This window comes from Pezoporus flaviventris, unplaced genomic scaffold (genome assembly GCF_033815535.1).
Source record: "Pezoporus flaviventris isolate CSIRO_AGI_PZ_B2104156 unplaced genomic scaffold, CSIRO_AGI_Pfla_v1 ptg000064l, whole genome shotgun sequence".
Classification (NCBI taxonomy): Eukaryota; Metazoa; Chordata; class Aves; order Psittaciformes; family Psittacidae; genus Pezoporus; species Pezoporus flaviventris.
Window position 1 is genome coordinate 4,464,306 of NW_026892612.1, and position 24,638 is coordinate 4,488,943.

The following is a 24,638-nucleotide window of genomic DNA, read 5'->3' on the forward strand; positions in this document are numbered from 1 at the left end:
AGGGCTCTGCCCTGGATCATTGCTGCCAGCCAAACTCCCTCTTTTCCAGGAAAGGGCTCATCCCCTTGACAAAGAAGAGGCTCTTCACAGTCCTCTTCTTGATGATCCTAGCGGCTTTTGGTGAGTATTTGCCTGTTGCCAGTGGAGGCATGGAGGCAGAGAATGCGAGCTTCAGAGTGAGAGAGAGGTGCTGGTGGGGCCCTTCCAACCCCTCCATGTCTGAAGCTCAGGGAGCTTCTGAGATGTCCATGATGCAACCAGCCCCAGAGCCAACAGCTGAAACAGGTGCAGAGCCTATGATGCTCACCACAGATGGGAGGAGATACGGTCTGTAGCTGTGGGGCTCCAAGCACACCTGGAAGCTAGGAGTGTGCAGAGCCCTCCGGCATGGGGAGAGGGTCTCCACTTGTAGTACCAACCCTTCTCTGCATCCCTATGTCCTCAGCCAGCCTCTTGCCATCCTGCTGTGGGAGGGGACCATGTGACTACAGGGATCATTAGAAACCCTGATATAATACCTCTTTTGGTGATGTGAATTACAGCTGGTGCCTTCTGTGGGACCTCGACGGTGATGTGGATGCTGCAGACAGCAGGTCTGCCACAGGTCAGTGACTGCAGCTGTGGGACCGTAAAGTCCCACAGAGGAGCACTGGTGGAGGTGGGTGCATGGGTAAATAGCCCAGTCCCTCCAGTTCCAGGCAGTGACATAGAGAATCAGCCGCAGCTTCTGCATGACTCTGGAAAGCCCTGGCAGTTCTGGGGACTCAGGAGAGCCTTTTCCTTTCAGGTACTGCTGGGGGAGCCTGCAGCTGACCTGTATTCCTTTCGGTAAGAGTCCTCCCCTCTCTCCTGACCTGCATGCAACACGTTTCATGGGGTAGCGGCAGATGAGCTCCTGCTATTTTCATTCACTTTCACAGTGCCCAGAGCGTGTATCTTGTGCTCCTGCCTGGGCCTTTTGCTAAACCTGGAGGGGAAGGAAGTATTCACAAGCCAGGGAAAGTGAAAAAAAAAGGCTGGAGCTTTGCTGCCTCTCTTCCTCCCAAGCTTGGAGGCTTTGGGAGGGGCTGGGCAACTCTCTGACAAGATCTGCTTTCCCGCTGACTGCAGAAATATGCTTGCTCTGGCGCGGAAAAAAATGGACAACATGCAACATCTGAGAGATGAACTGGCAAGCCTGGCTGCAGAGATCAACACTGTGAAGAAGGTGATCCTGCACTTTGGGAAAGAGGGCCGGGCCCTCCCTGGGCAGCTGCTGGGCTTTTCTTGCTCAGCCCACACACCCCATCCGTTGCCGGGGGATGCTGGTTGTGCTTCTCCACCGTAAAGACCCTTCTGGCCAGCTTGTGACGTGGTTGTTTGTGTTTTCCCCAGGAAGCTCAGCAACTGAGAGAAGGGATGTCTGCAATCACACAGATGTCTGGCTGGGCTGTGAAAAGCACAAGTACGGATGACCCCAGGAAGGCAGGGCTGTCATCGCACTGAGCTCCTGCTTAGCGCTCCCAAAAGGAGGCTGTGTGGCAGCCTCGGTTCTCTGAGGCACAGGGACACGGAACAAAACCACGGGATGCAAGAGCGTGACTGTGACCGAGCAGGTCTCCTGGGGTTTGCTGTCTCCCAGCACTCACAGACCTCCTGTTGTGTGTCTGAGAGAGAAATGCTGTCGCCGGGCATGGGGATTACCTTGTTTTCCTGGGGCACCCACAAAGGTGTGGTGCTGCATATGGAGGCTGGCAGACATCCTTAGAAATAGCCTGCAGCCACCAGGTCCTCAGAGCATGGAGCCTCCTGCACTCTCCTTTCTTCTCCCTCCAGGGGCTGCCATCAACCTGCAGAGATCATCCAGCAGCTCTGCATGGCTCTGCAGGATGTTTTGGTTCCTGTGTATTCCACCCATTCTGGATACCTTTGTGCAGGTAGAGTAGCAGAAACTGTCAGTGCTGCTTCTCTTGCCTCTTACAGAGTCGGTTGCAAGCCCTGGGCTATCTCCCCTCAGGCCAGTGGTGTTGCTCAAGGGCATGGCATGGGTCCGGTGCCTGACACCTGAGGTCTCACAGAGGGCTTGGATCCCTCCAAAACAGCAGCTGGCCGCAGAAGTGGCTGTGCTGAGCCGAGCTTCCTGCTCACCGTCCCAGGTCATGTCTGTGTATTTCCCCATTTCCCTGCCACAGCTTGACTGTCCCTCTCCTGACTGGACAGTGAAGGGTGGGGAGAGGCTTCAGAGCTGCTGTGCGAAAAGACAGGTTTCTTTAAAGGCCTGACTCAGGTGCAGGTATCAGATGTTTCCCGCTGACAAGCTGTTTTCCTTTTTGCCCGGTTAGGAAGATGAGTGGGCACTTCCATTCACTTCCCATTTATGGGGAAGTGGACAAATGCCATTCGTTTTGAGGTTTTCCCACAGGTGCAGTGCCGCCTATGGTTCTGGCTGCACAGGAGAGCAGTGGGCCACATCACACTCTCACTTTCATTCTCTTGTCCTCTGCTTTCAGCCTGATTCTTCCCCGGGATACTGCTGGCCTTTCCAAGGGTCTGAGAGTGAGGTGCTAATCCAGTTGCCTGCAAAAGTACGACCAACGGCCATCACCGTACAGCACACCTTAAAGACAGACTCTCCGCTGAGGACTATCAGCAGTGCCCCGCGAAATTTCATAGTCTATGTGAGTCTGCTGAGCCCTGGGGGGCTGCGACCCGGCTGTGTGGGAAAGCTGTAACAGGGACTTGCTGGTCTCTGCGCATCTGCTGAGATTCTGGTGCTCCCAAGCACTGCCATCCTCTGACGGGACATTTCAAGGGACATGTGGAATGGTGTCACCCCACGTCCTGCTCAGTGCATTTTCATAGAATCATAGAACAGTTAGGGTTGGAAAGGACCTTAAGATCATCTAGTTCCAACCCCCCTGCCATGGGCAGGGACACCTTACGCTAAGTCAGATCACCCAAGGCCTCGTCCAGCCTGGTCTTGAACACTGCCAGGGATGGAGCATTCACAACCTCCCTGGGCAACCTATTCCAGTGCCTCACCACCCTAACAGGAAAGAATTTCCTTCTTATATTCAACCTAAACTTCCCCTCTTTAAGTTTTAACCCATTACCCCTTGTCCTATCACTACAGTCTCTAATGAAGAGTCCCTCTCCAGCATCCCTATAGGCCCCCTTCAGATACTGGAAGGCTGCTATGAGGTCTCCATGCAGCCTTCTTTCTCCAGGCTGAACAGCCCCAACTTCCTCAGCCTGTCTTCACACGGGAGGTGCTCCAGTCCCCTGATCATCCTCATGGCCCTCCTCTGGACTTGTTCCAACAGTTCCATGTCCTTTTTATGTTGAGGACACCAGAACTGCACCTCCAGGTGAGGTCTCACAAGAGCAGAGTAGAGGGGCAGGATCACCTCCTTCGACCTGCTGGTCACGCTCCTTTTGATGCAGCCCAGGTTACGGTTGGCTTTCTGGGCTGCAAGCGCACACTGCCGGCCCATGTTCATTTTCTCATCGACCAACACCCCCAAGTCCTTCTCCGCAGGGCTGCTCTGAATCTCTTCTCTGCCCAACCTGTAGCTGCGCCTGGGATTGCTCCGACCCAGGTGTAGGACCTTGCACTTGGCATGGTTAAACTTCATGAGGTTGGCATCAGCCCACCTCACAAGCATGTCGAGGTCCCTCTGGATGGCATTCCTTCCCTCCAGGGTATCAACCAAACCACAGCTTGGTGTCATCGGCAAACTTGCTGAGGGCGCACTCAATCCCACTGTCCATGTCAGTGACAAAGATATTAAACAAGACCGGTCCCAACACCGATCCCTCAGGGACACCACTCGTTACTGGTCTCCAGCCAGACATTGAGCCATTGACCACAACTCTTTGTGTGCGGCCATCCAGCCAGGTCTTTATCCACCCTGTGGTCCATCCTTCAAATTGATGTCTCTCCAATTTAGAGACAAGGATGTCATGTGGACAGTGTCAAACGCTTTACACAAGTCCAGGTAGATGACATCAACTGCTCTACCCCTGTCCATCAGTTCTGTAGCCCCATCATAGAAGGCCACCAAATTGGTCAGGCAGGATTTCCCCTTAGTGAAGCCATGCTGGCTGTCACCAAGCACCTTGTTGATTTTCATGTGCCTTAGCATGCCATCCCAGAGAATCTGCTCCAAGATTTTGCCAGGCACAGAGGTGAGACTGACTGGTCTGTAATTCCCAGGGTCATCCATTTTCCCCTTCTTGAAAATGGGGGTTATATTTCCCTTTCTCTAGTCATTGGGAACTTCACCTGACTGCCATGACTGCCCAGCACCTCTAGGCTCTTGAGTAACACGCGACGGGGAGACTCAGTCCTACTGCATCCTGCATCAGACTGTGCTGGAGCTGCAGGAGCTGGAGGGAAACCACATTCCCAGATCTGGCATGAGCGTTTCCTTGTGGCTGTGTTGAGCCTGAACTGCTCCCATGTGCTTTATCTCCAAGGGACTGAATGAAGGAGGCAAAGATGAAACTCCGCTTGGGACATTCACCTACACTGCACAGGAAGAGGTTATCCAGACCTTCCCTTTGCAGGTACAGTGCAGCAGGATTTTCCCCAGGACCCATTTTCTGGGCCATCAAGCCTCAGGTTTCCAGAGCCACCTGCCTTGCTCTCTGAGGCCTGGCTTCTGATCTGCAGGGGAGCAGGGGTCCTTTGGTGCGAGGGTGGGAGAGGGGAAGAAGGGAGAAGCTGCCACCTTAGCCAGTGCAGGAGCTGGTCCTGGAGCCAGACCTGGCTGGCAGAGGAAGACGGGCGGAGCCTGCTTTCGCTCCCAACACCCCAGGAGTGACCCTGGGTTCTTTGCAGGATGAGATGAGAGACTTCCATTTCTTGAAGCTTGTCGTACAGAGCAACTGGGGAAAACCAGGCTACACCTGTATTTATCGAGTGCAGGTGCACGGGAAGGTGGATGGAACCAGTGCCATCAGCCAGATTTCAGATGTGAGGAACTCACTTCAGTAAGAATTAAAGAGGAAAATGGAGAAAGGAGGAGAGTGATTGGCCGTTAGTCTGGGGCACAGCAATGTCAGTGGCCTTCTCACAGCTGCCAACCACTGCCTTTCGCAGGCCAAGGCCTTCCTCAAGCTTTTCACTTTCTCTCCACCACAGGAATGTTTCTTAAGTGACCAAAAGGAGACAACATTCCCATTGCCTTTTCTTGCCTAGTTCCTTGACAAAATCTTTTGTGGGTCATGATCATCAAAGCACGGGCCCATTCCATTCACACAGCACCTTGACTCTGGGGACGGGGTCCAGTGGGGCCCCGCACAGGGTGCAGCCAAGTCTGCATGAGGTGATGGGGCCTGAGCAGCCTTACTGCCGTGAAGGGGAGGATGTTGGCTCAGCTTCCCCATGCCCATGCATGCTCCCAGGCACAGCCCTCGCTTTCTGTCTTCTGCTCGACTTTAAGAAAGCCGCCATTTCCCCATCTTGAAACAGCAAAACACAGTCAGCTTCTATCTGACTACTACACATGCAAATATCTGTCTTTGTCGTGGAGAGATTCGCCCAGTTCAGCTCCACGTTTTCAGCAGCAAGTCTGCAAGGCTGCGGACCTACACCCATTACTCTCAGACTGATGTAAACTCTGAAGCCTAAGTCCAACACTCCCACCATCGTTCCCGCTACTCTGCTAAGTCTAGGAGGCCTGAAAACCAATGGAATCTTCTCCTGACTCCAGTGGGTACAGCTCTGTGGGAAAAGCTTGGGTACTTAGCTCTCCGTCCATGTCGCTTTCCTCATTTGCCTTTGAATTTAATGTGGGACTAGGCAAGCTCAGGTGGACAGTTACATTGTCATACAGCTAATTCATACTTCAGGATAGGGGATTTTTTTTTTTTTTTTTGAGAATTCCACTGCCTCTGTCCTTTGTTGGTAAGGATATGAGACTTCATTGGTACATGCTTCATTTTCCATGGAAGACTCTGTCAGGAATGCTGGGAAGAAAAGCATCTGGTCAGCTGTCTGCTGCAAGAGGATGGCAGTAAGCTGAGAATCAGATTGACTAAGGTTGGAAGTCCCTTCCGCAGGACACCTGGTCCAGTGCCTCTGCTCAAGCATGGTCATACAGAATCATTTGCTCAGGACTGTATCCAGACAGCTTTTGAATAACTCCAAAGTTGAACAATTCGCAACCTCTCTGTGCAGCCTGTGCCTGTGCCAGGGCTCAGTCACTCTCGCAATAAAATAGTTTCCTGACATTTTAGAGGGCACCTCCTGTGCTTCAGTCTGTGCTCATTGTCTCTGGTCCCGTCACTGGGCACCACTGAGAAGAGCCTGGCTTTGTCCTCTTTACACCGTCCATTTGGACATTTATACACTTTATTAAGATCCTCGCGAGCCACCTGGTTTTTTCTAGTCTCTCTCATACTTTCTTTGTAGGAGAGATGATCCAGTCCCCTCCTCATTTCTGTGGTCCTCGGTGAACTCTCTCCGGTTCATCCATGCATCTCTTGTATTGAGGAGCCCAGAACTGGGCACAGGACTCCACATGTAGCTTTATCAGTGCTGAGTAGAAGTGAAGGGTCACCTCTCTCGGCCTGCTCAAAATCCTTTGTTTAATGCAGCCCAGGGTATCATTTATTTTCTTTATGGCAAGGGCGCATTGCTGGCTCGTGGTCAAGCTGATGTCCACCGAGACCCCCAAGTCCTGCCAAGCTGCTTTCTAGGATATATTGGTGCCCGGGGCTTTTCCTGCTCAGGTACAGCATTGTGCAGTTCTTACTGTTGAACTTCATGATGTTCCTGTCAGCTCATTTCTCCAGCCTGTTGAGATCCATCTGGATGGCACCTGCTGGTGTATCTGCCACTCTTCTCAGTTTTGTGTGCCGTTACTGAGGGTACACTCACCCCTCCATCCAGACCATTCCTGAAGATGTTAAAACAGCACTGGACCCAGTATTGACTTCTGGGGTACACTGCTAATTACTGGCCTCCAAAATAGTCTTTGCGTATGCAGGACAGGGAGGTGATTTGAGACAGCTAGCATGGTTTCACCAGGGGCATGTTGTGTGTGACCAACCTAGCTGCCTTCTATGATGTCCACTATTTCAGTATAAATTCAGCGTTATTTTCTAAATGACTGAATTGGTGCACACTGTAACAGATTCCGTGGTTTTGGTGCCACCAAAATAATTTTAGTCACAGCACAGCAATCTTGTGCTTAGAGCAATGACAGAAAATGCTGTAGTAACTATCACACAGTCAGCAGGTCTTTTACCAGGACTGGTATTATTGCTATTTGATTAACAAGTGTTATTAAGGTATGCAGAGAGTACACAAAGGGAGCGTCATCAAATCTGAGTACAAATCCACCTCATTAGTTATGAAATAAATGGGCAGAATAGAAAGACAATGCTCAGTACTTTGCAGCAGTGAACAGTGCTAGAATCATTGAAATAAAAAAAAAACATTGGTTTTACCTTAAAAGAAGATTAGATCATAAAAATTCCATGAAGTCTGGAATGCAGCTGAATAATAATTCTGATTTTAAGATGCACAGAATATATAGGAAAACTTAAAAGTATTTCAAAGGGACAGACAATAAAGAAAGTTTGAATCATCAGACATCATATACTGTAATGCAGGCTCTAGCAGAGAATTTGATGCAGCCAGTAAATCGGAGTCAAGATTCTGGACACTGTCTTCCTCCTGAACTCTTACCACTGGCTCCCTACCTCCAATCTTTATGGCTCAAATTCACCTTTCCACAAGCCAACTGTTTGTCGCACAGCTTGTCATGGGAAAGCTTAGTATCACCTCCCTCCCTTATCATGTGTAGTTTAATGAGCAAAGACACTCTTCCCACTTTGAGAGGGGTGAATCCCATCCGACACCAGTAAACCTGGTGCCATGTAAGCCATCCCATTATCAAAATACTCCAAACTGTGGAGGTGTCACCAGCCATGGAGCCATGTACCAAAGGACCGAGTCCACCTAGTCCATCTAATGTCACTGCCCACAGCTGGAGAGGATAAAATAACTTGTATCCCAGATCCCCCTTACCCACTGTCCCTTTTGATCACACTTGGGACTACGGGTCGCAGCGTAATCACCACCCCCATAGAAGACCACTAACAGGCAGCAGCCCGAGGGCCATACCAGGCTGGCAGTTTCCTGACAATGTCCTTAACCTGGGCCCCAGGGAGGCAGCAGACTTCTGCATGAGAGGGGTCTGCCTAGCATAGTGGCCGCGCTGTTCCCCTCAGAAGAGAATCACCTACAACTACAACCCATCTTTTCTGCCTCACAGAGGTGATCGTAATATGGGGATTATGCTTTTCTGACCCTGCCACCACTTCTGCAGCAGATGGACTTCCGACCATCCACTGACTGGCCTTTCAGTTCCTGAGCCTCATATTGCTGAGGTTGTACATGTCAGTTACATCGTGTCAGCAACTCAGGGGTCCTAGTGATCATTGCACTTTGTGTGGAGATGGAATCCCTTGTGATCATTGTGCTATGTGCAAAGGGTATGCTAAGTGTCCCTGTCAATACCACAGTGAGGAGGAAGAAGAAACAAGGGAATAATTCCCCTGGGTCAACCGCAATATTGTGCAAAGGAATGTTTTGTTCATTGTTTAAACTGCATGAATGTTCTTAGAAAACAGGGGGGTAGGTAACTTAGAGACATGTCCTGTTACAGAACGTTGTGAAATCTGTGCGCTGAACAAATAAACACATAAGGAGTGGAATTTATGGGGGCTAAGATGGTGGTCAGACTTGTGACAGACATAGTATTTCTTCACCCGGAGACAAGACCCCAGCAACAGGTGAAGAAGCCCGGGAAAAGAAGACAACAGGATTGGCTGAAGAAGCCCGGGAAAAGAAAACAACAGGACTGGCTGAAACCGAAGAAACCCGGGAAAAGAAGACAACAGGATTGGCTGAAACCCAAGAAGCCCGTGAAACCAAAAAGTATAACAGACTATCCCCAGAAGTTCCCCTTGTGCGTCTTGGGCGGAGCAAAGACTCCCCGGCACACCCAGTGCTGCTTGCTTATTGTCTCTCGATATTAATGATAATAAAAATCATTGGCTAGATTTTTATAACATACAGATGCACCTGGGAGGGAGAAGTGGGCAAGAGTGGCTTTCACCTGCTGCCCAAGTGCGGACTTGCATCCATTCACTCCTTTCCTTTGAGCTACTGCCTTCAGTCTGGGAAGGGGGAGGATTCATGACCTCTGGATCTTGGGTTTTTTTTTCTCTCAGTGAGGCCAGAGCCTGGTTCCACAAGCCTATATCCTTCTCAGACTCCCTGATGCTTCTTAACCTTCCTACTACTTCTTTTAGGTCTGCCCCCAGGCTGAGCAGATCGTCCACACGGTCACATGTGACACAGCCCCTGTCTCTGCTGCCATTCGCTACCAGAGAAAGGCCCTGTCATTCCCTGCAGCACGAGACCTGGGCGGCTGCACGTCTTCCTGTCAGCCCCGCACGGGTTCCTCCATCCCTCCCGAGGAGAGCAGATCAAGTCACTCTGCACCCCTGGGGGCCACGCACAGGCTTCTCGGTGAGGGTGAGGGCCTCAGAGCCATCCATGGAGCTGGGCAGGGCCCCCAACCGCTCAGCGCAGCCGCGCTCCTCAGACCGCTTTGCGTACGTGGCCGGAGAAAGGGGCCCAAGGCGTGGCCGCCGTTGCTCGGGCAACGCCCAGATCTCGCCAGCGACTCCCGCGAGAGCTGTCGGGTCTTGGCCGTGTTCGGTAGCCCTGTGTGCGGTAGGGGGCGTAGCGGCACTGAAGAGAAGGAGGGCTCCCGAGGAGCAGCAGTGCTAAGAAAGCGGTCTTTTTAAGTGGTCACTGAGGGGGGCGAGACAGGGATGTAGAGTGGGAGGGAGGAGAAAAGAGTCGTCTTCCCTTGGCAAGGAAATAGAAGGTAGCGGGAAATTCGAAGCACGTATTAGTACAGCAAAGCCAGACTGCGAAGGAACGGGAATGCAGGCTCTTTTCAAACGCCTTTGGGAATACGGTGTACTCACACACCTAAAACCTCAGTTCGGCTCATCTGTCCTACTTCAAAAAATGTTACAGTACTTCTCAGGTGGTGGGAAATAAAACTAGCAGTAGCTGATTCAGTATTTTAGGGTTGAGTTATGATTAATTTCTCAGTAACTAATGCATAACCATTTGATACACATACTTATCATTGTATGTCATTATTCAAGAAAAAAGGAAAAATGGACATTTAATCTTTGTAGATATCCTGGTTTTCAATTCTTTACGTTAGCCCTTCTATGCACCTGTTTCCATTTCAGTTTTTGTAACACACATGATGACAACTGTATGATATAAAATATTAATAGTGCTTTCCTGACTTCATAAAAATGTCTGTTGATGTGAGGGATTTTTTTGCAGCTACAATACACTGGCCTCTCAAAAGCAAGTTCCTATCACCAGAATACTTTGGTCACTTTCTCCTTCAACTCCAGTTGCCCACTTTCACACTTACGTCACAACCTTATTTCTAGCATCTGGTTCTGCGGTTATACGTTTGCACTAATAAATGTTACTCATGCATTCTCATGACTGTCAACCAAAGCAATTAACATCTTCTAGTCCATGCTGGGGGGGGGGGAATAACACAAGCAGTCCCTTGGTTGTTAGATATTTGCCCAAGCAAACGTAAAAGAATGATAAAAATTAAAATGCAATTCCTGGCAGAAAACCAAGGTCAGCTCTCATTCAGGTATTTCAGCGGAATGATAAAGGTCAACTGAGTAGGGCTTGGGTATTAGGCACAGGTCTCTGCAGTTCCGTTTCAAGGAACAGCTTCAGCGACTGGCCATACTCAAGAATATAACAATCTATGCCACATGCCTATGCTAGCTGCTGTGAAAAAGGCTGTTAGAGATAGAGGGGGCCCAGCATGAGTCAGTAAATCTGTTACTGACCTAGGAGGAACACAAGGGAGAAATTCATGATAGAGAAATTCCCGTGTATACGAACTGAAATCTCTTCCGTACCACATCAGCTCAACAGAGTGGAAACTTGGGTGACTTAAAGATGGGGTACAAACTGAGCATTTTAAAATAGTGACCTTAGTTCATACTTCGCAAGTTGAAAACTAAGAAAAGTATTAAAACGCAATTCCTACTAGAAGACTGCCTTTGAAGTGAAATCATGGGGCCACAGACTGCTTGAGGTCTGAAAAGGCCTCTGGGAGGGTATGTGGTCTAAACACCCTAGTCAGGAAGGCTCACCTAGAGCTGGTTGCCTAGGACCACTGTCGAGGCTGTTGAATGTCTCCAGGGATGGAGACTCCACAATCTCCCTGGGGAGCCCATGCCAGTGCTCGGTCACCCTCACTCCGAAAAAGTGTTTCCTGTTGTTCAGACGGAGACTCCTGTGTTGCACTTTGCCTCTGGTTCTGTCACTGGGCACTACTGAAAAGTGCGGGCTCTGTCCTCTTTGCATCCTCCTTTCAGGTCTTCACAAACATTAGCAAGATTCCCCCCCCCTGTACCTTCTCTTCTCCAGGTTGAACAGTCCAAGCTCAACCTTTCCTCGTATGAGACATGCTCCAGTCTCTTTGCCATCTTACTGGCTCATTGTTGAACTCTTTCCAGTAGCTCTGCATCCTTCAGTGAGAGCAAGAAATATTATCAAAAGTCTTCTCATGTATCCAGTCATGACTGCATGTTAAAGTTCTTTAAATAAAACTGGAGATATTGCAAGAAATATCTATAGTGAACTTCGCTTTTTGCCTCCACTGGTCAAGAGAGCTGAAACAATGTCATGTAATGAGCCACAAATATAACAGAATTCTTGTTTTCACCCCTCTGTGTCTACTGTCAGAGTAATTACACAGAGATTTTTTGAATTATTTTTAAAAACAATAACAGCACTATTATATTTATATAACTTTATTTAAAAAAAAAAAAACAGCACTAAGGATTTGTGTATGAACACAGAATTCTTCTTACATAGACTGAATTTCTGGTGTGAGCCAAGGTGAGTAAATGAAATCACAGTCCTGGGACTTAAGAAAGAGCACTGCACCAGCTATTTAGCTTCCACAGATTTTTAGTCATTGAGCTCAAAGAGGCTGGACAATATCCACACAGAAATGAAAATGGAACATCACTTAGACTTATTGCTCGGAAGGTTTAGTTAGTTAAGTGAAATACAGATCATCAGTAATCATGATTAAAGTAAGAGGATAGCAGGCATCTACAATGGCAGAGATCACCTCTCATGTGCCCAGTGAAGTAGTAGGTAAACCAGAGTTACCATACTATATCTAGTTGTTAAAGTGCACTACAGTTATACCTAGCTTTGCTTCACAGGAGGCACATGAAGGAGAAGGATGGGGAGGGAACGACAACTTCTCATTTCTGCAGCCATTTAATTTACAAGAGAATAAATGCTATTAAAATGATTCACAGGAAACCTTTTAAGAAAGCAGCATGAATAAATTCTTCAATTCATGTCAGATGAAAGACTCAAATATCACAGGCCTGGTAATAAGGTACAGTGCTTTCTACAGCTAAACAAAACCGCTGTTCTGAAGCTATCATAACAACCAAATTAATAAACACTGTGACTAGAAATTTAAGATAAGTAAATGAGGATTTAATGATAATCTTAGGTGTAACAGTAGAGCCAGTGGTGGCACCAAGTCAGTAAGACAGTAAAAAGTCAGTTTTAAAAGAGTAAGACTGGAGAACATCACAGGCATAGCCAAGTTCAGTTCCTGCAGTAAAAAAAAACTGTAAAGAAGGCTGAGCCTAGATGACTGTCTATAGGATTTCTATTCTGTGTGTCATCATAGAACTCACAGCACCTCTCAATAGCCCAGAGAAAAGTTATAGCCAAATGAAAAACATTCTCTATAAAGAAACATAGGAACTGAGCAGAAAGAACAGGTCTCAAAAATCTCTATTTCCTGATCTAAAAGGGACCCGTTTGGATTACTTCTTTATCCCAAACCTGATAGCTGGTTAAATCCTGAGCATAATCCTTGGTCACATCAGGCAGACACCAGATAAAGATTACTATCGATAATCATACCTTATCTATATTTACATTATTTTCACTCTAGTGCTTCATAGAATCACGGAATGGTTTAGGTTGGAAGGGACCTTCAAAAGCCATCTAGTCCCAGCCTCCCTGCAGGGGATGAGCAGGGACATCTCCGAATAGATCAGGTTGCACAGAACCACATCCAGCCTGCGCCAGCTCATGGGCTTTTTCTGCTCAACCCGCACACCCATCCTTTGCCAGGGGATGCTGGTTGAGCTTCTCCACTGTAAAGATCTTTCTGTCTGGCTCGTGATGTGATTGTACATGTCTTTCCCAGGGAAGTTCAGCAAATGAGAGACACAATGTCTGTAATCACACAGATGTCTGGCTGGGCTCTGAAAAACATAGGTACAGATGGACAAAGGCAGGGCAGGCTGTCACCACACTGGGCTCCTGCTCAGCGCTCCCCATGGAAAAAAACACAGGACCCAAGAGCATGACTGTGACTGGGCAGGTCTCATGGGGTTTGCTGTCTCCCAGCACTCACAGACCTCCTGTTGTGTGTCTGAGAGAGCAATCTTGTGCTTAGAGCAGTGACAGAAAATGCTGTAGTAACTATCACACAGTCAGCAGGTCTTCCACCAGGATTGGTATTATTATTGCTATTTGATTAACAAGTGTTATTAAGGTATGCACAGAGTACGCATTTTGCTGAGGTGCACAAAGGGAGCGTCATCAAATCTGAGTACAAATCCACCTCACCAGTTATGAAATAAATGGGCAGAATAGAAAGACAATACTCAGTACTTTCCAGCAGTGAACAGTGCTAGAATGATTGAGATAAAAAATACTCTGTACAGAGTTGGTTGCAAGCCCTGGGCTATCTCCCCTCAGGCCAGTGGTGTTGCTCAAGGGCATGGCATGGGTCCGGTGCCTGACACCTGAGGTCTCACAGAGGGCTTGGATCCCTCCAAAACAGCAGCTGGCCGCAGAAGTGGCTGTGCTGAGCCGAGCTTCCTGCTCACAGTCCAAGCTCAACCTTTCCTCGTATGAGACGTGCTCCAGTCTCTTTGCCATCTTACTGGCTCGTTGTTGAACTCTTTCCAGTAGCTCTGCATCCTTCCTGTACTGCGGAGTGGAGACCTGGGCGCAGTTCTCTAGGAGGGGCAGGAATCCTGTTCCACAACACTGGACCCACTGCTCACCTCTAGGGTACATCCTGCCCCAGGAAGGTGTAGGATATGCAAAACACACCACCAAGTGAGCTGTGGAGTCTTTCTCCACACACCCCGGACCCTGCACCCACCCTACTGCTTCATCTAACGCCACACTATGACGTCACACCACGCAGGGGGAGAGTCTGTGAGGTTGGGCACTGTGGGCCCAGATGGAACTCACAGCGTTCTGCAGGCTGAGTGCCACTGGCAAGTGTCTCTTGGGCCGTCTTCAGGAGCTCATCTGCCCACACAGACAAACCCTTGCAGCTTGAAGAAGGCGTAATTTCTCACCAGGATGGTGCAGAGGAAGGCTCGTCCACGAGCACGGGCGGCTGCCTGGCCAGGGAGAACAGCTAGCCGCAGCAGGCAAAGTTGTTCGAAGGCTCGGAGCACCCAAGGGCAAAGGTCTGCCCACTGCCCTGCTGCAGAAAGTGAGGGTGAGTTCAGCGCTGCCTTTCACCCCATGTTTGCACCAAGCCTGCCCGACTTGGCCAGGCCCAACAGCGCTGCAGAACCAGCACCATCCTCCCTGCCTGGGCTCACTGTGGCTATGTGACGATGAAGGAGCTGGGATACTGTAGTTCCTAGGGGGCACCCCAGGACTCGTGCCACCCTCCCTCCCCAGGTACGGCATACGTACCCTGACTGCAAGGGGATCCTGCCCGGCCTTCCACTCCACACTCTCAGCTTCCCCTCTGGAGGCCACAGCCACAGCCCTTGCCTCACCCCCGGAGAGGGACTGCGTGGGAACAGCACCCACCTGCCTGCAGCTATCTGGCATGTACTCAAGGAGGATCCTGAGGCTTTTCTCTGATTTCTTTGCCCAGGGTTGCTCTGCAGTGTGGTAACGGCCATGGTCTTCCTGCAGAGGTGCCTTTGCTCAGGGATCGCCACCATGTGAGTACAGCGCCTGCTCAGTAACAACACAGGGACACGGAGCGTGGAGGGCTCAGGGCGAGCATAGGGAGGCTGGTGGAGGAAAGTGGGGCTGGTTGTGCTCCCCGCCAGGAGCTTTCTGGCTACTTCAAGATTACTGCTCCTCAGCTTGTAAGAGAAAATCCCCCATGTGCAGGGCTCTGCCCTGGATCATTGCTGCCAGCCAAACTCCCTCTTTTCCAGGAAAGGGCTCATCCCCTTGACAAAGAAGAGGCTCTTCACAGTCCTCTTCTTGATGATCCTAGCGGCTTTTGGTGAGTATTTGCCTGTTGCCAGTGGAGGCATGGAGGCAGAGAATGCGAGCTTCAGAGTGAGAGAGAGGTGCTGGTGGGGCCCTTCCAACCCCTCCATGTCTGAAGCTCAGGGAGCTTCTGAGATGTCCATGATGCAACCAGCCCCAGAGCCAACAGCTGAAACAGGTGCAGAGCCTATGATGCTCACCACAGATGGGAGGAGATACGGTCTGTAGCTGTGGGGCTCCAAGCACACCTGGAAGCTAGGAGTGTGCAGAGCCCTCCGGCATGGGGAGAGGGTCTCCACTTGTAGTACCAACCCTTCTCTGCATCCCTATGTCCTCAGCCAGCCTCTTGCCATCCTGCTGTGGGAGGGGACCATGTGACTACAGGGATCATTAGAAACCCTGATATAATACCTCTTTTGGTGATGTGAATTACAGCTGGTGCCTTCTGTGGGACCTCGACGGTGATGTGGATGCTGCAGACAGCAGGTCTGCCACAGGTCAGTGACTGCAGCTGTGGGACCGTAAAGTCCCACAGAGGAGCACTGGTGGAGGTGGGTGCATGGGTAAATAGCCCAGTCCCTCCAGTTCCAGGCAGTGACATAGAGAATCAGCCGCAGCTTCTGCCATGACTCTGGAAAGCCCTGGCAGTTCTGGGGACTCAGGAGAGCCTTTTCCTTTCAGGTACTGCTGGGGGAGCCTGCAGCTGACCTGTATTCCTTTCGGTAAGAGTCCTCCCCTCTCTCCTGACCTGCATGCAACACGTTTCATGGGGTAGTGGCAGATGAGCTCCTGCTATTTTCATTCACTTTCACAGTGCCCAGAGCGTGTATCTTGTGCTCCTGCCTGGGCCTTTTGCTAAACCTGGAGGGGAAGGAAGTATTCACAAGCCAGGGAAAGTGAAAAAAAAAGGCTGGAGCTTTGCTGCCTCTCTTCCTCCCAAGCTTGGAGGCTTTGGGAGGGGCTGGGCAACTCTCTGACAAGATCTGCTTTTCCCGCTGACTGCAGAAATATGCTTGCTCTGGCGCGGAAAAAAATGGACAACATGCAACATCTGAGAGATGAACTGGCAAGCCTGGCTGCAGAGATCAACACTGTGAAGAAGGTGATCCTGCACTTTGGGAAAGAGGGCCGGGCCCTCCCTGGGCAGCTGCTGGGCTTTTCTTGCTCAGCCCACACACCCCATCCGTTGCCGGGGGATGCTGGTTGTGCTTCTCCACCGTAAAGACCCTTCTGGCCAGCTTGTGACGTGGTTGTTTGTGTTTTCCCCAGGAAGCTCAGCAACTGAGAGAAGGATGTCTGCAATCACACAGATGTCTGGCTGGGCTGTGAAAAGCACAAGTACGGATGACCCCAGGAAGGCAGGGCTGTCATCGCACTGAGCTCCTGCTTAGCGCTCCCAAAAGGAGGCTGTGTGGCAGCCTCGGTTCTCTGAGGCACAGGGACACGGAACAAAACCACGGGATGCAAGAGCGTGACTGTGACCGAGCAGGTCTCCTGGGGTTTGCTGTCTCCCAGCACTCACAGACCTCCTGTTGTGTGTCTGAGAGAGAAATGCTGTCGCCGGGCATGGGGATTACCTTGTTTTCCTGGGGCACCCACAAAGGTGTGGTGCTGCATATGGAGGCTGGCAGACATCCTTAGAAATAGCCTGCAGCCACCAGGTCCTCAGAGCATGGAGCCTCCTGCACTCTCCTTTCTTCTCCCTCCAGGGGCTGCCATCAACCTGCAGAGATCATCCAGCAGCTCTGCATGGCTCTGCAGGATGTTTTGGTTCCTGTGTATTCCACCCATTCTGGATACCTTTGTGCAGGTAGAGTAGCAGAAACTGTCAGTGCTGCTTCTCTTGCCTCTTACAGAGTCGGTTGCAAGCCCTGGGCTATCTCCCCTCAGGCCAGTGGTGTTGCTCAAGGGCATGGCATGGGTCCGGTGCCTGACACCTGAGGTCTCACAGAGGGCTTGGATCCCTCCAAAACAGCAGCTGGCCACAGAAGTGGCTGTGCTGAGCTGAGCTTCCTGCTCACCGTCCCAGGTCATGTCTGTGTATTTCCCCATTTCCCTGCCACAGCTTGACTGTCCCTCTCCTGACTGGACAGTGAAGGGTGGGGAGAGGCTTCAGAGCTGCTGTGCGAAAAGACAGGTTTCTTTAAAGGCCTGACTCAGGTGCAGGTATCAGATGTTTCCCGCTGACAAGCTGTTTTCCTTTTTGCCCGGTTAGGAAGATGAGTGGGCACTTCCATTCACTTCCCATTTATGGGGAAGTGGACAAATGCCATTCGTTTTGAGGTTTTCCCACAGGTGCAGTGCCGCCTATGGTTCTGGCTGCACAGGAGAGCAGTGGGCCACATCACACTCTCACTTTCATTCTCTTGTCCTCTGCTTTCAGCCTGATTCTTCCCCGGGATACTGCTGGCCTTTCCAAGGGTCTGAGAGTGAGGTGCTAATCCAGTTGCCTGCAAAAGTACGACCAACGGCCATCACCGTACAGCACACCTTAAAGACAGACTCTCCGCTGAGGACTATCAGCAGTGCCCCGCGAAATTTCATAGTCTATGTGAGTCTGCTGAGCCCTGGGGGGCTGCGACCCGGCTGTGTGGGAAAGCTGTAACAGGGACTTGCTGGTCTCTGCGCATCTGCTGAGATTCTGGTGCTCCCAAGCACTGCCATCCTCTGACGGGACATTTCAAGGGACATGTGGAATGGTGTCACCCCACGTCCTGCTCAGTGCATTTTCATAGAATCATAGAACAGTTAGGGTTGGAAAGGACCTTAAGATCATCTAGTTCCAACCCCCCTGCCATGGGCAGGGACACCTTACGCTAAGTCAGATCACCCAAGGCCTCGTCCAGCCTGGTCTTGAACACTGCCAGGGATGGAGCATTCACAACCTCCCTGGGCAACCTATTCCAGTGCCTCACCACCCTAACAGGAAAGAATTTCCTTCTTATATTCAACCTAAACTTCCCCTCTTTAAGTTTTAACCCATTACCCCTTGTCCTATCACTACAGTCTCTAATGAAGAGTCCCTCTCCAGCATCCCTACAGGCCCCCTCAGATACTGGAAGGCTGCTATGAGGTCTCCACGCAGCCTTCTCTTCTCCAGGCTGAACAGCCCCAACTTCCTCAGCCTGTCTTCACACGGGAGGTGCTCCAGTCCCCTGATCATCCTCATGGCCCTCCTCTGGACTTGTTCCAACAGTTCCATGTCCTTTTTATGTTGAGGACACCAGATCTGCACCTCCAGGTGAGGTCTCACAAGAGCAGAGTAGAGGGGCAGGATCACCTCCTTCGACCTGCTGGTCACGCTCCTTTTGATGCAGCCCAGGTTACGGTTGGCTTTCTGGGCTGCAAGCGCACACTGCCGGCCCATGTTCATTTTCTCATCGACCAACACCCCCAAGTCCTTCTCCGCAGGGCTGCTCTGAATCTCTTCTCTGCCCAACCTGTAGCTGCGCCTGGGATTGCTCCGACCCAGGTGTAGGACCTTGCACTTGGCATGGTTAAACTTCATGAGGTTGGCATCAGCCCACCTCACAAGCATGTCGAGGTCCCTCTGGATGGCATTCCTTCCCTCCAGGGTATCAACCAAACCACAGCTTGGTGTCATCAGCAAACTTGCTGAGGGCGCACTCAATCCCACTGTCCATGTCAGTGACAAAGATATTAAACAAGACCGGTCCCAACACCGATCCCTCAGGGACACCACTCGTTACTGGTCTCCAGCCAGACACTGAGCCATTGACCACAACTCTTTGTGTGCGGCCATCCAGCCAGGTCTTTATCCACCCTGTGGTCCATCCATCAGATTGATGTCTCTCCAATTTAGAGACAAGGATGTCATGTGGACAGTGTCAAACGCTTTACACAAGTCCAGGTAGATGACATCAACTGCTCTACCCCTGTCCATCAGTTCTGTAGCCCCATCATAGAAGGCCACCAAATTGGTCAGGCAGGATTTCCCCTTAGTGAAGCCATGCTGGCTGTCACCAAGCACCTTGTTGATTTTCATGTGCCTTAGCATGCCATCCCGGAGAATCTGCTCCAAGATTTTGCCAGGCACAGAGGTGAGACTGACTGGTCTGTAATTCCCAGGGTCATCCATTTTCCCCTTCTTGAAAATGGGGGTTATATTTCCCTTTCTCTAGTCATTGGGAACTTCACCTGACTGCCATGACTGCCCAGCACCTCTAGGCTCTTGAGTAACACGCGACGGGGAGACTCAGTCCTACTGCATCCTGCATCAGACTGTGCTGGAGCTGCAGGAGCTGGAGGGAAACCACATTCCCAGATCTGGCATGAGCGTTTCCTTGTGGCTGTGTTGAGCCTGAACTGCTCCCATGTGCTTTATCTCCAAGGGACTGAATGAAGGAGGCAAAGATGAAACTCCGCTTGGGACATTCACCTACACTGCACAGGAAGAGGTTATCCAGACCTTCCCTTTGCAGGTACAGTGCAGCAGGATTTTCCCCAGGACCCATTTTCTGGGCCATCAAGCCTCAGGTTTCCAGAGCCACCTGCCTTGCTCTCTGAGGCCTGGCTTCTGATCTGCAGGGGAGCAGGGGTCCTTTGGTGCGAGGGTGGGAGAGGGGAAGAAGGGAGAAGCTGCCACCTTAGCCAGTGCAGGAGCTGGTCCTGGAGCCAGACCTGGCTGGCAGAGGAAGACGGGCGGAGCCTGCTTTCGCTCCCAACACCCCAGGAGTGACCCTGGGTTCTTTGCAGGATGAGATGAGAGACTTCCATTTCTTGAAGCTTGTCGTACAGAGCAACTGGGGAAAACCAGGCTACACCTGTATTTATCGAGTGCAGGTGCACGGGAAGGTGGATGGAACCAGTGCCATCAGCCAGATTTCAGATGTGAGGAACTCACTTCAGTAAGAATTAAAGAGGAAAATGGAGAAAGGAGGAGAGTGATTGGCCGTTAGTCTGGGGCACAGCAATGTCAGTGGCCTTCTCACAGCTGCCAACCACTGCCTTTCGCAGGCCAAGGCCTTCCTCAAGCTTTTCACTTTCTCTCCACCACAGGAATGTTTCTTAAGTGACCAAAAGGAGACAACATTCCCATTGCCTTTTCTTGCCTAGTTCCTTGACAAAATCTTTTGTGGGTCATGATCATCAAAGCACGGGCCCATTCCATTCACACAGCACCTTGACTCTGGGGACGGGGTCCAGTGGGGCCCCGCACAGGGTGCAGCCAAGTCTGCATGAGGTGATGGGGCCTGAGCAGCCTTACTGCCGTGAAGGGGAGGATGTTGGCTCAGCTTCCCCATGCCCATGCATGCTCCCAGGAACAGCCCTCGCTTTCTGTCTTCTGCTCGACTTTAAGAAAGCCGCCATTTCCCCATCTTGAAACAACTAAAACACAGTCAGCTTCTATCTGACTACTACACATGCAAATATCTGTCTTTGTCGTGGAGAGATTCGCCCAGTTCAGCTCCACGTTTTCAGCAGCAAGTCTGCAAGGCTGCGGACCTACACCCATTACTCTCAGACTGATGTAAACTCTGAAGCTAAGTCCAACACTCCCACCATCGTTCCCGCTACTCTGCTAAGTCTAGGAGGCCTGAAAACCAATGGAATCTTCTCCTGACTCCAGTGGGTACAGCTCTGTGGGAAAAGCTTGGGTACTTAGCTCTCCGTCCATGTCGCTTTCCTCATTTGCCTTTGAATTTAATGTGGGACTAGGCAAGCTCAGGTGGACAGTTACATTGTCATACAGCTAATTCATACTTCAGGATAGGGGATTTTTTTTTTTTTTTTTGTGAGAATTCCACTGCCTCTGTCCTTTGTTGGTAAGGATATGAGACTTCATTGGTACATGCTTCATTTTCCATGGAAGACTCTGTCAGGAATGCTGGGAAGAAAAGCATCTGGTCAGCTGTCTGCTGCAAGAGGATGGCAGTAAGCTGAGATCAGATTGACTAAGGTTGGAAGTCCCTTCCGCAGGACACCTGGTCCAGTGCCTCTGCTCAAGCATGGTCATACAGAATCATTTGCTCAGGACTGTATCCAGACAGCTTTTGAATAACTCCAAAGTTGAACAATTCGCAACCTCTCTGTGCAGCCTGTGCCTGTGCCAGGGCTCAGTCACTCTCGCAATAAAATAGTTTCCTGACATTTTAGAGGGCACCTCCTGTGCTTCAGTCTGTGCTCATTGTCTCTTGGTCCCGTCACTGGGCACCACTGAGAAGAGCCTGGCTTTGTCCTCTTTACACCGTCCATTTGGACATTTATACACTTTATTAAGATCCTCGCGAGCCACCTGGTTTTTTCTAGTCTCTCTCATACTTTCTTTGTAGGAGAGATGATCCAGTCCCTCCTCATTTTTGTGGTCCTCGGTGAACTCTCTCCGGTTCATCCATGCATCTCTTGTATTGAGGAGCCCAGAACTGGGCACAGGACTCCACATGTAGCTTTATCAGTGCTGAGTAGAAGTGAAGGGTCACCTCTCTCGGCCTGCTCAAAATCCTTTGTTTAATGCAGCCCAGGGTATCATTTATTTTCTTTATGGCAAGGGCGCATTGCTGGCTCGTGGTCAAGCTGATGTCCACCGAGACCCCCAAGTCCTGCCAAGCTGCTTTCTAGGATATATTGGTGCCCGGGGCTTTTCCTGCTCAGGTACAGCATTGTGCAGTTCTTACTGTTGAACTTCATGATGTTCCTGTCAGCTCATTTCTCCAGCCTGTTGAGATCCATCTGGATGGCACCTGCTGGTGTATCTGCCACTCTTCTCAGTTTTGTGTGCCGTTACTGAGGGTACACTCACCCCTCCATCCAGACCATTCCTGAAGATGTTAAAACAGCACTGGACCCAGTATTGACTTCTGGGGTACACTGCTAATTACTGGCCTCCAAAATAGTCTTTGCGTATGCAGGACAGGGAGGTGATTTGAGACAGCTAGCATGGTTTTCACCAGGGGCATGTTGTGTGTGACCAACCTAGCTGCCTTCTATGATGTCCACTATTCAGTATAAATTCAGCGTTATTTTCTAAATGACTGAATTGGTGCACACTGTAACAGATTCCGTGGGTTTGGGTGCCACCAAAATAATTTTAGTCACAGCACAGCAATCTTGTGCTTAGAGCAATGACAGAAAATGCTGTAGTAACTATCACACAGTCAGCAGGTCTTTTACCAGGACTGGTATTATTGCTATTTGATTAACAAGTGTTATTAAGGTATGCAGAGAGTACACAAAGGGAGCGTCATCAAATCTGAGTACAAATCCACCTCATTAGTTATGAAATAAATGGGCAGAATAGAAAGACAATGCTCAGTACTTTGCAGCAGTGAACAGTGCTAGAATCATTGAAATAAAAAAAAAAACATTGGTTTTACCTTAAAAGAAGATTAGATCATAAAAATTCCATGAAGTCTGGAATGCAGCTGAATAATAATTCTGATTTTAAGATGCACAGAATATATAGGAAAACTTAAAAGTATTTCAAAGGGACAGACAATAAAGAAAGTTTGAATCATCAGACATCATATACTGTAATGCAGGCTCTAGCAGAGAATTTGATGCAGCCAGTAAATCGGAGTCAAGATTCTGGACACTGTCTTCCTCCTGAACTCTTACCACTGGCTCCCTACCTCCAATCTTTATGGCTCAAATTCACCTTTCCACAAGCCAACTGTTTGTCGCACAGCTTGTCATGGGAAAGCTTAGTATCACCTCCCTCCCTTATCATGTGTAGTTTAATGAGCAAAGACACTCTTCCCACTTTGAGAGGGGTGAATCCCATCCGACACCAGTAAACCTGGTGCCATGTAAGCCATCCCATTATCAAAATACTCCAAACTGTGGAGGTGTCACCAGCCATGGAGCCATGTACCAAAGGACCGAGTCCACCTAGTCCATCTAATGTCACTGCCCACAGCTGGAGAGGATAAAATAACTTGTATCCCAGATCCCCCTTACCCACTGTCCCTTTTGATCACACTTGGGACTACGGGTCGCAGCGTAATCACCACCCCCATAGAAGACCACTAACAGGCAGCAGCCCGAGGGCCATACCAGGCTGGCAGTTTCCTGACAATGTCCTTAACCTGGGCCCCAGGGAGGCAGCAGACTTCTGCATGAGAGGGGTCTGCCTAGCATAGTGGCCGCGCTGTTCCCCTCAGAAGAGAATCACCTACAACTACAACCCATCTTTTCTGCCTCACAGAGGTGATCGTAATATGGGGATTATGCTTTTCTGACCCTGCCACCACTTCTGCAGCAGATGGACTTCTGACCATCCACTGACTGGCCTTTCAGTTCCTGAGCCTCATATTGCTGAGGTTGTACATGTCAGTTACATCGTGTCAGCAACTCAGGGGTCCTAGTGATCATTGCACTTTGTGTGGAGATGGAATCCCTTGTGATCATTGTGCTATGTGCAAAGGGTATGCTAAGTGTCCCTGTCAATACCACAGTGAGGAGGAAGAAGAAACAAGGGAATAATTCCCCTGGGTCAACCGCAATATTGTGCAAAGGAATGTTTTGTTCATTGTTTAAACTACATGAATGTTCTTAGAAAACAGGGGGGTAGGTAACTTAGAGACATGTCCTGTTACAGAACGTTGTGAAATCTGTGCGCTGAACAAATAAACACATAAGGAGTGGAATTTATGGGGGCTAAGATGGTGGTCAGACTTGTGACAGACATAGTATTTCTTCACCCGGAGACAAGACCCCAGCAACAGGTGAAGAAGCCCGGGAAAAGAAGACAACAGGATTGGCTGAAGAAGCCCGGGAAAAGAAAACAACAGGACTGGCTGAAACCGAAGAAACCCGGGAAAAGAAGACAACAGGATTGGCTGAAACCCAAGAAGCCCGTGAAACCAAAAAGTATAACAGACTATCCCCAGAAGTTCCCCTTGTGCGTCTTGGGCGGAGCAAAGACTCCCCGGCACACCCAGTGCTGCTTGCTTATTGTCTCTCGATATTAATGATAATAAAAATCATTGGCTAGATTTTTATAACATACAGATGCACCTGGGAGGGAGAAGTGGGCAAGAGTGGCTTTCACCTGCTGCCCAAGTGCGGACTTGCATCCATTCACTCCTTTCCTTTGAGCTACTGCCTTCAGTCTGGGAAGGGGGAGGATTCATGACCTCTGGATCTTGGGTTTTTTTTTCTCTCAGTGAGGCCAGAGCCTGGTTCCACAAGCCTATATCCTTCTCAGACTCCCTGATGCTTCTTAACCTTCCTACTACTTCTTTTAGGTCTGCCCCCAGGCTGAGCAGATCGTCCACACGGTCACATGTGACACAGCCCCTGTCTC

The 24,638-nt window shown here is 50.0% G+C and overlaps 2 protein-coding genes across 3 annotated transcripts; both read left to right on the forward strand.

Moving 5' to 3' along the window:
• The first annotated feature begins 790 nt into the window (after nt 1-790).
• LOC133278234 (SUN domain-containing protein 5-like) lies at nt 791-5,312 on the forward strand. The gene is made up of 7 exons (XM_061470742.1): nt 791-828; nt 1,111-1,207; nt 1,375-1,444; nt 1,816-1,916; nt 2,490-2,657; nt 4,459-4,548; nt 4,823-5,312. The coding sequence occupies exons 2-7, from the start codon at nt 1,115-1,117 to the stop codon at nt 4,976-4,978; spliced, it is 678 nt and encodes a 225-aa protein (XP_061326726.1). The 5' UTR covers nt 791-828; nt 1,111-1,114; the 3' UTR covers nt 4,979-5,312.
• An 11,359-nt stretch (nt 5,313-16,671) lies between these two features.
• LOC133278235 (SUN domain-containing protein 5-like) lies at nt 16,672-20,579 on the forward strand. 2 transcript variants are annotated; one of them, XM_061470744.1, is made up of 5 exons: nt 16,672-16,711; nt 17,083-17,183; nt 17,757-17,924; nt 19,726-19,815; nt 20,090-20,579. In XM_061470744.1, the coding sequence occupies exons 1-5, from the start codon at nt 16,684-16,686 to the stop codon at nt 20,243-20,245; spliced, it is 543 nt and encodes a 180-aa protein (XP_061326728.1). In that variant the 5' UTR covers nt 16,672-16,683; the 3' UTR covers nt 20,246-20,579. The 2 variants fall into 2 exon arrangements, with proteins under 2 accessions (XP_061326728.1, XP_061326727.1); XM_061470743.1 differs by having other exon boundaries at nt 16,685-16,976.
• The last annotated feature ends 4,059 nt before the right edge of the window (nt 20,580-24,638 follow it).

Coding starts and splice junctions, on each gene's coding strand:
- LOC133278234 (XM_061470742.1), top strand. CDS start 1,115: ATGCTTGCTCTGGCGCGGAAAAAAATGGACAACATGCAACATCTGAGA. Junction 2,658..4,458: donor CGCGAAATTTCATAGTCTAT/GTGAGTCTGCTG, acceptor TTTATCTCCAAG/GGACTGAATGAAGGAGGCAA. Junction 4,549..4,822: donor TCCAGACCTTCCCTTTGCAG/GTACAGTGCAGC, acceptor GGTTCTTTGCAG/GATGAGATGAGAGACTTCCA.
- LOC133278235 (XM_061470743.1), top strand. CDS start 16,718: ATGACCCCAGGAAGGCAGGGCTGTCATCGCACTGAGCTCCTGCTTAGC. Junction 17,184..17,756: donor TTCTGGATACCTTTGTGCAG/GTAGAGTAGCAG, acceptor CTCTGCTTTCAG/CCTGATTCTTCCCCGGGATA. Junction 19,816..20,089: donor TCCAGACCTTCCCTTTGCAG/GTACAGTGCAGC, acceptor GGTTCTTTGCAG/GATGAGATGAGAGACTTCCA.